Consider the following 11,990-nt stretch of genomic DNA (forward strand, 5'->3'; position numbering starts at 1 on the left):
TGGATGGTTGTTCGTCTCTGTGTGCCCTGCGATTGGCTGGCAACTGATTCAGGGTGTCCCATGCCTACTGCCCGGAGACGGCTGGGATAGGCTCCAGCACCCTCCCGTGCGACCCTAGTGAGGATCAAGCGGCTCGGACAATGGATGGATGGTTACAGTTGGTTGAGACGACATAGCATCATGTGCGGCATCCTTTACAAATTAGGCAAGGGTCCTTTTCGTCAATTAGAATTTCTCTCTCTCTCTTTTTGTGGACAAAAATGCAAAGAAAAAAAAACTTCACATGGGTACCCCATTCGAGAACGTGTTGCAGATGTACGTACAACATAGGATGTTGAATGTACACGTTTTCATATCGATGGATATAAATGAAAACCACAAAACAGATGTTTATCCTACAAGACATATATACAGAGGAAAAAAAAAACTTACTCAACATTCCCATCGTCCTAATTTTTTCACCAAAATTAGGTGTATCCTTTCTTCACCGAATACAGACGGAAACAATAGTGATGCATTAAAAAGGCATAAAAACATTTAACTTTATATCAATTCTGCCCTTAAATATATTTTAAATACTGCAAAATGTGTCCTCTGTTCAAACTGTAAAATAAAAAAACTAATAAATACTTAACTAAGGCGATCACATATTCAGGTACTGGCTGCCTTTGCCTTTTAGCTCAGTGTTCAGTCGTAAAAAAAAAAATTTTTTTTAGGTATTTCCCTTTTCCTAAGGAGTTCTATAGATGCGTAGCAAATCATTTGTAGTGGTTTTACCTTATGGAATGAAACAAAAACAAGCCCTTGAAGAGTTTACCTAATTTGAAATTGAGAACAATCAGGCTGTCAAGACAAATGGTGTAGACCAGCCAGTGATTACAGAACAAGTGCCTTGAAATGAAGTGTCAGTTTGTCCTTTTTTTTTTTTGCTACTGAACTGAGCTCAGGCACAGATGCTAATCGTTCAAGTTGCTAGCGTAGTGCTCAAAGTCACTGGATTAAACAAAGAAAAATATGGAAGCAGGCTTTTTGTGCACTTGCACAAAGGTCCAAAAAATAAAAATAAAAATAATGGTTTTAGCAGTACAAAGAGACCAGACCGAGCAAACAAGTGTGTAAATGTCAGGTTGTGTTGGCACATTTTTTTTCAGCCTCTTGAAAGTAAATAGCAGCAGCAACAAGGCAGTGTCTCTCAGATAAGACGGGCCAAAATCACTTGGTCCCGCCTAGTGCAAAATACCAGGGCGCTTATCTTGATTGGTCGGTGCATTAAAAAAAAATGCACTAGATCATTTTGGCAAGTTCCGGCGAGTCAGATTCGGATTCTGCCTCGTCTCTGCCAGGAGAAAAGACAATAAATGTAGTGTTATTAAATTCCTACATACCTTCTGGGTCAAATTTGCCAGCAATACAAATAACGTTCATGTCATTCTGTCACCCTAAAATGTAGCAACTTCCCCAAAAGTGAGTCGAAATACACCGTGCGCCTTTCGGCCTCAAAAAGGTTACCTTTGCTCCTGGAGCAGTTTGCGGTTGCCTTGCCTCCTGTCCTCGTCGATGGGGTACGTGTACAGGATTATCAGGCCGATCATGATAAGTAAGATGGGGGCAGCCGAGACCAGCACCTTCAGCGTGATGTCCACTTCCGACGGCTGGGAGCAACCTCGAGAGATGTAGCCGGCAAAACTGGATGCAGAGAAAAGAAAAAAAAAAGTACTAAAGTCAACGCGCGGTCTTGTGACGGAAGCATGACACTCTACTGTAAGGGAATCGCATTAAAGGAAAACTTTGATGTAGGATTTGTCAGATTTGGATTAACGTCATTCAGCATTGTGCTCCTTGTGAACAAGAATTTTAAAAAAAAAATGAAAGCGCAATCTCCAAAGTCCTACAACTGGTTCCTGTAGCGATCGTAGTGCTCTGCTGCCATCTTGTGGCATTCATAAACGATCGATTTTATGGCCGAGAACGCAATCGAGAAATTGAACGCTGCCTTCTTGTGAAGCCTTATCATGCCTCCGCACAAATATGGTTCACGCCGTGCGAGTGCTTACTCTAAACTGAGAGTGGAGATGCCCAGGGAGACTCCGGATGCGAACTTGGTGAAGAAGACGTAGAACGAGTAGAAGAGCGCCTCGTGGCCAATGGCTTTGGGGTTTTGCACCTGGAAGTCGTCGACGACGTCGGGTAGCATCGACCTGATGGATAAAGGAGGGTTTTGAGTTAGCCGTGCGTCAGTGATTGGCTGAGAATGGGTGGGGGGGCCGGGGAGGGGGGGGGGGGGTTGTCTCACCAAGGCAGTAGGAAGGCAGCCGCCACGCTGACGCCGGCGGCAAAGGAGACGATGTAGGTCACGACAAGGTTGCTCTTCAAGCACACCACCAGAATCATGAAGGGAACCACAGACTGGAGAGAGCAGAAGCACATTCAGGCGCGGGTCCAAAAAATAAAATCACGTTGCATTTATTTCTTTGTAACGTGCCGCATTTCGTCAAACGGGGACTTTACCAAGGTGCCGACGTAGACGGCCGTCTTCTTCCCGAATTTGGTGAGGAACCACTGCCAGAAGGGGATGGTGAGAGTGGCCGAGAGCTGTGACGGACGCAAGGGGGACATGCGCGCTGCGGTTAACCCACACGTTTCGCTCTCAACGCAACGCTGTACAAGCAACAAAGTAGGAATGAGCCCGTGCGACATTATGTAAGGCGCGCATGACAATGGAAACGGTCACAAAGGTCTTCAACGTCTGTGGGTAAATTCCACTGGGGGCGCATCGTTTTGACTGACTCGTCTCTCCTCAAATGACCTTTTGGGGGATCAGCCCCCCCCCCCCCGTTTGCTTTTTCTTCCCAACAGGAACGTCTTCGAAAGAACTGCCCTCCTTCGCACGGACGATTAGTGAATAAAGTCATTTGGCTAAATAAATTCCTCGTCGGCTCCGTAATCCTCCCCATGAAGTAAAGGATCAAGTGGCGTAATCTGCTCAACGCTGTGAACCTGCACTCACCCCCACAACACTCCCCCCCTCCCCTCCCCTGGCCTGGTCTGCCCGCTACAGTGGATGTATTTGCTACAATTAAAACCGGGGGCGATGACCGATTCGTACAAAATGAATTTTTTTTGGGGGGGGGGGGGGCATATTCTTCTTGTCCATTTCTGTGGGAATAACATGGCATTCAGGCCCGGCTCTCACATGATAATGGACAGTGAGAACACTGTAGCGCTCTGATGGACTACAGAGCAGCTTTGTGACTGCACACAATTTATGTGCAAGACCTTTCGCACAAAGTCTTTGGGAATTTGTTATGGCAACAGCCTAGCCTACCTGAAACAACACCTGCTGATGTGTGTGTGTGCGTGTGTGTGTGTGTGTGTACTCACCATGATCACCAACAAAATATTCTGGAAGTCGTTTCGGAAGCCAAGGGTGTAGCTACAGAACAGTGCAAAGTTTCCCTCAAGGAGCTGCCAAATAAACAAACAATTAGTTTCCGAAAAGGGATGCAGCATCTTAATTAAGGGACAGAAAATTGCAAAGTGTGGATGTTTAAATAAAAAAACATATAATAATGTTTTTTAGTTCAGAGTGAAAACCTCCCAAAAGAAGCCCCAGAAAGTCACTGATGAACAAAAGGGGGCCAGTTTACATTTGACAAGGCCAAAGCTACATTGGGTTTTTTTTTTTGTTTGCGTGTATGCGTACCATGAACGCTAAGGAGGTGAAAAGGAAGGCCATGACCAGTTTGGCGTAGGGGCCGTATCCCATCACCAGCTTGATGCCCTGGATGAACGACAAGGGCTCCGACTTGGGACGGCTCGAGTCTGAAGAGGGAAAAAAAAAAACAAACAAAAAAACATGAGTTTCTTCACATAAGGCCTCCAATTTGTTTAAAGCTTCACTTTTACTTGTAAAGTACAGCTGGATGAGGTCACCCAAAAAAACAAAAACAAAAAGACATGCTTGCTTGCAATCAGGAAGTTCAACAACTGGTTCGTTTTCAATTAGGCTTCACGTTTTAAGATAACGAAACATTTTACACCCCCCCCCCATACGTTTTTGCATGTCTGCTTTGTTTTGAACCGTTGACCCATTTTGAACATGCAGTTCCCAGATCAGCTTTTAAAAGTTTTGTTCTGGAATGATAGAAGCAAGAGAGATGCGTCGGAACAAATTATAGAGTTCCAAAGAAATCAATAAATACATAAATAATGTGCCTTCCGCAATCAAATGATCATGCAAGACAATACTGGCGTTTACGTAAACAGAGACAAACTGGGTGTGACCTTTGAATTAATGAATTTGGAAAATGAGGAGGGGAGGGGGGGGGGGGGGTGACAGCATATTTGGTTCATAATTTCGACCACCGTGCATGGACATATGACCTTTTTGCTCCCTCACGCCAAAGAACAGCACGACGGCGCAGAGGACGTAGATTAAGCAGATGACCCCGGAGGCGATCATGTAGGCGGCTCTCTGTTGGGGGGGGGAGAAAAAAAAAAACATCCGTGAGGCAAAAACTTTCCGGATTGCGCATCCACAAACTGAATGGTGACGTCGCGTACCGTGTGATCCAGGGAGATGACTTGGTTTGTTCCGTTTTGGCCGAGCGAGGAGTTGAATTCCGTCAAGCTTTTCCCCGGTCCCGGGACGCAGGGCGCGTTGGCCATACCCACGATTTGCCCCTGGATGGCGGTACCGAGCACAGTGCCCAAAACCTCCACCGTCATCCCTGGTTCGGGGAAGAAGAAACATTTATCAAGAGGTCTTCTTCTCCTGTCCTCAGGAAACCCGATGAGAAAACAACGCCACTCACTGTAAGCCGTAGCGGAGTCCCTTTCTTTCTGCTCGGAGCTGATGAACATGGTGAGGGCGGAATACGGCACGTGGAAGCACTGAAACGGACACGAGACAAATTAAATGACGGGGGGGGGGGGTATTTCTTCACATTCGATGCGTTTCATATTGTAACGCTGTGGGTTACAAACACTTTTCTGAACGGACGAGCGCATTGACGTAAAAGTCTTTTGGCGTGGCGCATACTCACAGTTTGAAGGCTCTGGAAGACGCAGTAGAAGAAAAGGTACCAGAAGACTTTGCCGTCCTCAAAAGGGGGCACGTACCATATCAGGAAGTAAGATATCACAGCCAGGGGGGTCGAGAGGGCAATCCTGTGGGAACGAGGGGGGGAAAAAAAGCCATTGTGGATGAAAACGTGAACCTCTTGATGCGTGATGCACGCGTATGACAACAAGCATTAATGAGGAGGGGTAGAGGGCGGGGGGGGGGGGGGGGGCTCATTGCATAAGACCCACAGACCATTCACGGGGCATCTTCCAGTGATGCGTTTTGCTTTCGACACGTCACCGTTGTACACACGCATGCGAAGGAATTTGATCATTGTATGACGTTACCATACTTAAGAGTATGAATCACCTTGTGCTGAAGCTGTGCCCCGAGGTGACTACGGTGTGCGCGACTTGGGCAAGAACCTGGCAAGGGGGGGGGTTCTTTCGGCCATTCCCCGCAAGTGTTCTACTCCCGTTGGCACTCTGATCGACATTCTCCCACTCTTGAGCCACACAAAAAAAGGATAGCGCACCTCTTCACGGCCGCCTCTGAACCAGGACATCCTTGAGGAGTCCTGGAAATGCCGCCCGAGTCATTTTTGATCAGCTGAGTTATAATTAATCAGACACAATGGGTAATTCGGTCGCCAGCAGCTTTTTATCTCACGTTTAGAGACGGAACAGGTTCTTCTAAAACAAATCACATCCGTCTAATGGAAGGCTACTCGCCTTGAAACTGTTTTTAATACTGGGCAGGGAACTGAGGGAGACTTTAGGTGCTTTGGTAGTTCAAACACGCCGAGCACCATTTAACTCCACGTGTGCAGAACAACAGTTACAACCTGTTCCAGAAGTGGCTGACACACATGTTGACTAATTGGGGGCACGGCGCCTGCTGGCGCAATGGCCAGTATTTGAGAATGTACGATGCGTAAGCCGTCTCGACGGTCTACGATCCCTAATTAATTAAATTAAATGCCATTAATTCATCAAAGCTCGTCATCCCATCCAGACATTTTCGGTTCTACTAATGCTTCCCACGCCAAAGCACAAGTGCCTTCAAAATGAGCAACCAAAGGCAAATGCGACCTGTACAAACAGGATGGAATAAATAAATGCATACGGTGTTGGGTTAAGTTGTGTCAAGGGGCGTCTCCGGCGCATGAAGCGTCCTCTCGCACTTGGGGATGATCTGATTGAACTGCACCCGGATAACGTGGAGAGAGCGGGGGGGGCGGGGGGGGGGGGGGGGGGCTGCTGGGCGTCACATGAGACTATCAAATGATACGTTTCTTCATTTGGGGCCCCACGTGGCCGACCGCCAAACGACCTTGGATGGCAGTAACAGGTGCGCGGCACTCCCCCCCCCCCTTACAACAAACTGTGGGCAATCAAATATTTGTGATTTGAAAAAGCAAGTCAACACATTTAATTCAGATTAAACATTATTATCCCCCGTGGCAAATAGTACAGCCTCGCAACAATCGAATCACACTTTTGCGAACTTGGCAACACGACAACGGTCTGCACTGATAAGTCACTTGAACTGTAGTAACCTTCGTGATGTGACTGAAGGGAAGGGAAGGGAAAGGGGGGTTAAAAAAAAAAAACATCTGAGGCCTCCACAGCAGTGCTCTCATTGGCTAAAACTGATGGTGTGTTGTGGGCTGGACCAATCAGAGGCTGAGCTCACTCTTCTCCCCCCCTTACACACTACCAAGGAATATGGAGCGGCTGACTGCGCAGCCGCGTCAGCGGTGCTCCCTTTCTCCACACACACGTCTTTGTCGAGTGACGTGGCCTCACGGCTTCCGAGCATGCCGGCGATTCTTCCGCACACGCCCCAGCATGGGAAATTGCGAGGAGAAGAATGACCGCCGTTTCCGGATGGAATTGCCATCAATGACGTACCACCCCCCCACCCCCCAACTGAAAAACCCAATGGAATTTGTATCATGGGTTTAAAAACGCAATTCCGCCGTCATATTTTGTTGATGCCAAACTGATTGTGTTCATCTGATCTGCGCGTTTAGGCTGCATTTACCGTACATTGGCACACACCCGAGAATCAGATCCACCGTGCATGTACACGTTTGGTCTCTTAAGAGCAAGTAAGTCAACAAACGGACCTAAATCTGATTTTTGACGGTTGAACGAGCAGTGTTAGAAGGATGGTTCCTGGCGTTCTTCGTTTAGATGATGACAGAGCCCGAATTTGAACTCACTGCACTTTGCTGCAACAGGCCGAGTTAATTGATTGATTCCAGGCCCTTTTTTTTTAAATGCAACACAGAAAGTAAAATATCCACTGCCTGTAACGATGAGACAGTCTCAAACCCCGTCGACTAAAAAGGACAGTCGCCATAGAATTTACATCCGTGCTGACGGCAGCCTGGCAGTCAACCCCTCCGACACTCTACAGCCAATTTCGGTCACGTAACACAGGCACGGAAGTCTTCGCACATGCGCAACGACGAAAACCGCAGATCCAGACGTTTTTTCAGGCGGCCTCGGTGAACACTGACGGGAAGCTTTAGCGCTGGGGTGTGGATGGTACGATCATAGTTGTTAAAGAAGAATTGGGTTGTGGCCGCCTCGGTGATGAATAAAAAAAAAAAAGGGGAACCAAAGTCGCAGCCACTCGCGAGCACTAAAGACTACACAAGGAAAATCTGAACACTGAATTTATGAAGAGACTTCATCCAAACTTTGGGGGGCGGGGGGTAAGGTGTGAAAATGCATTCGCAAAGTAGCAGATGGGGGTTAGATTTCCCGCCGTCCAGTTGGAGGCCACACGTTGGGAAATGTGAATGCGGTGCGCGCCACCTGCACGGGGGGTGGGGGGGGGGGGCTTCCCCCTTCCCCATGACGCTGTGCTTTTGCGTTTCAACCGGGAATAGCGTCTTCACGCCGAAGATCCCGCTGAGAGTTGTGCGGGCTACGAGGAAGTGGCATCGTCGCAATTGCACGAATGTGACCTGTGGTAACCTCACTTGGGAGAGATGAGTGGCACTTTGTGTGTGTGTTTGTGTGTGTGTGTGTGTGTGCGCGCAAGGCCCCGCCCTGTAGCACTGAAGTTCTAAAAGCGTCATTCATCCCTTTTCAATTTCAACGGCAAGCTCCAAATGGCACACACGGTGCTTGTGCGCAGATATTCGGGTCTACGTTGTCCCTTTTCACGTCACAGTGGAAAAAAAAAACCTGACACTTCAGTGTCAAGAAATAAAAAAATAACAATTTGGCTTCGACATTTTGAACGCACCCCCTAACCTGGGTCAATTTGAGCCAACTTTCTGGGTTGCTTTGTTTTGTACCAAAACGACTCAAAGTCGGGTCAGATTGACCCAAGTTGGTGGGTGGGTCCGATTTCTGACCCGGGAGTTTTTAAGGTGCAAGTAGAGCTGCAGTCCGTTTGACACTTTTGAACCATTGAAAACTGTGACATGTCAAAGAGAAAGGAGGTAGAAAAGCACCTACCAGGGCATCATGCGTCCAAAGCGTGTCCAGGGACTCCGCGAGACCATGAAGCCCACCGTGGGGTCCGTGATCGCATCCCAAGCTCGGCCCACAAACAGGATGATTGAGGCGTAGAATGGATCCAGCTGCCGAAAGAGAAGACGATGTCACTGGATGTCATGCCAAATCAAAAAATGCGCTTTTGATTTTCGATTAAGATGCCTTGCGATCACCACTTAAGCGTACTTAGTCTGATGTTCGGAAGCGCAGCTCGACAACAGTGAGATGTCAGGAGGGTCTTTGAGCCCTTGGCAGCCGGCTCGGTCCGCCATTCGAAGCGGGCACAAAGAATGTACTGCTCCTCACTGTACGAATTGCGCCACGCCGGGCCGCACAATAGACTCCTGACAACAGTCTCGGTAGGCAAATAAAACACAACCGTGGGGAGCCTTTGACTTTCCACTCCATTACTTGCCACATGGCCTTGACCACAAGATTAGTGTCGGGCTTCATTAAGCCCACGACCACCAGCCACCCACCCACACGTCCTTGTTTCTAATACTTGGATTTTACAGGAGTATAACGGATAACTTTTCCTTTCACTTTTAGTTTAAAGGCCCGATAAGCATGATCAACTAAAACCCGTTGACCTCCAAACCGGGATATAAATTCGGGTGTCAAGGAATTTCACAACGTCGACACAGAAGTTAAACGCGTGCACTTGCCTCTCTGTCTGAATGATATTTTAGACGTCGCACAGCATCTAATTATGCAGTGGTGAGCGGTCTCGGCAAGCAAGGCCTCCTCATCATCACAAGCGCTGACCTACATTTGCCGATATTTTTTCCATGCAATGGTGATTATCTATTCGCATCAATCTATTCTCTTCATTTCACACCATTTCAGATTTTTTTCCCCCACTGCTACCAGTAATTTACATGCATGCATGTTAAATTTGCTGTCCATCATGCTGTTGTCAACTAATATCCCGATTAATTTTTAGGCAAATTTTCCAGAGGAAATTTCATGAAAATCCTGAATTCCGGAGGACTTTCATTTCTAGTGATTAGATAAATGTGTGTGTGTGTGTGTGTTGGGTTCCACCAACCTGCGCTACATCTAGCAGATAGAGTTGCAAAAAGAAGCCCAAGGCACATCCTGTGATCTGGTAGGGCGCCCCACCAACGGCGTAGCAGAGCTTGTTGCAGACAGTCAATTTCTTCCTGTGCTCGTTCTGAGGATAGAAAAGAAATACATTCCTTTGATTCCCAACGCAAGAATTAGATGGATATATTGATGAGCTTTGAACGACTAAAGCCGGTGGAGAAAGTGTCCCGAATAGCATTTGCAGCTGTTGGGAGAATTCTGGCAAAGCGGCAAATAGCTGGAATCACTCATGCAACAGGAATGAATACAAATCATATTCCCTGCAGCTTTCTGCGTTCTGCTCCCGAAGACGTAAGCTTCTGTCTCGCTTGGATTTATAACTGGCAATCGACACGCTAAAAATTGCAGAAGTATCAGTTTTGACAATTTTTGTAAAAATCATTGCGACGTGCATTTATCACCCCGTGGGGAGAATTCAATTCTCCATCTTTTAGCCAAATGACAATAAGGATGTTTGTGTCTTAATTCCAGGGTATGAAGCCCACAGTGTTGTCACATGCCCGAGCCCGACGAGCACACTTTGGCAAACTTACTGGCCTGCGCACCAGCTTGAATCAAAAGCTTCTCTGACCCGCGCCAGCACACGCCCTCCTTCCTGACCAATCAAACACGGCTGGTTTTTCCTCCTTATACACAAGTTTTACGGGGCACCAACCTTCTGAACTTGACAATTGTTCCTCTTGCACTTGATATGCACAAAGGAGGGGGGAGATGATAGTTCCATTTGTTTGACCACAACAAGGCTGAACACTCCCTCCTTTTTGTCTCCCCGAGTCCCTGTTGCAGCACACCTGATTCAAATGATCAGATCATCGCCAAGCTCTGCGGAAGCCTGACAATGAACCCGTTCATTTGAATCAGGTGTGTTGCAACAGGGAGCACCGAGTTTGACACCTATGCTTTAGGAGTCCGAAGTAAGTCACTTTTTTGCATTTTAAATGATAAATGTGGACGGATGTGAAACGTGAGCCTCATGGTCCCCTCATGTTGTATTCAGCTGTTAGTTTAAAGAAAAAAAAAGGGGTGAACTTGCAACCACGTGTGAAGAATATCAACAGTATCGGATTTCTCGTAGGAGTATGCTTTGCTTTTTTGAAAAACACGTATAATTCGAAATGCATTTTTAAAAATCACCCGTAGTCACCAGTAAGGCAATGAAGACGATAGCAAAGTTACGCTTCTAATTATAATTAGCACTTGACTCAGCATTTACAAACAAATCTATTCAACTGCTCTAAGATACTTAATTGAATACGATTATGTTGTTAAGGGCGTACGATCTAGTTTAACCATTTACATTTGAATGGGGGCGCATCACGCCACCCCAAGAAAGCTAAAAGACGGAGAGGGTAAAAAGGGGCATCTTAAGGTTTAAATGAGCTCTGGCATAACTCTGGTAACGACTAGTTTAAAACCACAGGCCTCGCAGACAACACAACTGCAATCATTATGTCCTCCAAGGATTTTTTAAAGCATGTAATAGGCTTTATCCTATTTGAAGACTTCACGAGGCATGCATATAAAATGGGTCTTCGGGGGTTTTAAACTTTTACTCCATTTATCATTACCTTAAATTTCATATACCGGTAAATTAGAATGAAACCGTGTCGCGGCGCGCAAGGAATCAACGAATGAGACACTCCCTTTTGAAAATGACAATTCAAATTGGCCGGCGTGCTCTGTTCTTTCATCCAAAGGCGGTGTGGAGGTAGCAGACCTTTCTCCTTCTTGAATACCCACTAAATGGGTTTAGTTGAATTAAAAGCAATTCTTTAGGTATCTAATTGCCCCCCCCCCCCCAACAAAAAATTACCCACCTTTCTCGCAAGCGAAATGCCATCAGAGTTGCCAGGTTTTGTCAATAAACTGGCGTTGGAGTATTGTTCGCTTCCTTCCCCCTTGGCCATGTCAGAATTGCTGCTTCGTCGCGTTATCGTGACACAAAGAGGAGCAAAATAATTCAATATTTAAAAAAAAATTAACGAGAGATTTCAGTTAGGTTTGAGGAGTAGACTTCCGTGGAATCTGAGAGCAGAGTGAGAAGATGCGGCTAAGGTGGACGTAGTCGTTTTTTAGAACTCCCCGCCCCGTTGTAACGTTTCTTCACCCCACTTTTAGCCACGCCTCCGTGACGCGTCACGTTGGCATGAGCGTTTACACATGCATTCGCGTGGCCTTATCGCTTGACACACTAAAACAACAAAAAAAGGACTGTGTCGTAAATTTTCTCTAAAATATGTTTTATTATAAGCGATAGCACCTAAGAAATCAAACGCATCGAGGATGCACACATTATAATA

General features: G+C 46.7%; 1 protein-coding gene across 2 annotated transcripts; it reads right to left on the bottom strand.

Annotated features, from left to right (window-relative positions):
* Positions 1-208: 208 nt before the first annotated feature.
* Positions 209-11,770, bottom strand: mfsd2ab (MFSD2 lysolipid transporter A, lysophospholipid b). 2 transcript variants are annotated; one of them, XM_052070362.1, is made up of 14 exons: positions 11,508-11,770; positions 9,632-9,757; positions 8,545-8,669; positions 5,046-5,169; positions 4,815-4,893; positions 4,564-4,730; positions 4,384-4,474; positions 3,704-3,822; positions 3,382-3,465; positions 2,509-2,592; positions 2,294-2,406; positions 2,055-2,198; positions 1,510-1,686; positions 209-1,336 (listed from the first exon to the last, which is right to left on the bottom strand). In XM_052070362.1, exons 1-14 carry the CDS (start codon positions 11,595-11,597, stop codon positions 1,285-1,287), a joined length of 1,575 nt encoding a protein of 524 aa, XP_051926322.1. In that variant the 5' UTR covers positions 11,598-11,770; the 3' UTR covers positions 209-1,284. The 2 variants fall into 2 exon arrangements, with proteins under 2 accessions (XP_051926322.1, XP_051926323.1); XM_052070363.1 differs by lacking the exons at positions 9,632-9,757; positions 11,508-11,770 and adding an exon at positions 8,770-9,045.
* Between the last annotated feature and the right edge of the window lie 220 nt (positions 11,771-11,990).

This window comes from Hippocampus zosterae, chromosome 7, assembly GCF_025434085.1.
Source record: "Hippocampus zosterae strain Florida chromosome 7, ASM2543408v3, whole genome shotgun sequence".
Classification (NCBI taxonomy): Eukaryota; Metazoa; Chordata; class Actinopteri; order Syngnathiformes; family Syngnathidae; genus Hippocampus; species Hippocampus zosterae.

What these genes read in the sequence shown, in the direction of transcription:
- mfsd2ab (XM_052070362.1), bottom strand. Translation starts at nt 11,597, where the DNA reads ATGGCCAAGGGGGAAGGAAGCGAACAATACTCCAACGCCAGTTTATTG. An exon ending in TGGCGTGAGGGAGCAAAAAG is followed by an intron (nt 3,823 to 4,383) that starts GTCATATGTCCA and finishes TTCCCTCTTCAG; the next exon opens with ACTCGAGCCGTCCCAAGTCG. An exon ending in AAACTGCTCCAGGAGCAAAG is followed by an intron (nt 1,337 to 1,509) that starts GTAACCTTTTTG and finishes TTCTCCTGGCAG; the next exon opens with AGACGAGGCAGAATCCGAAT.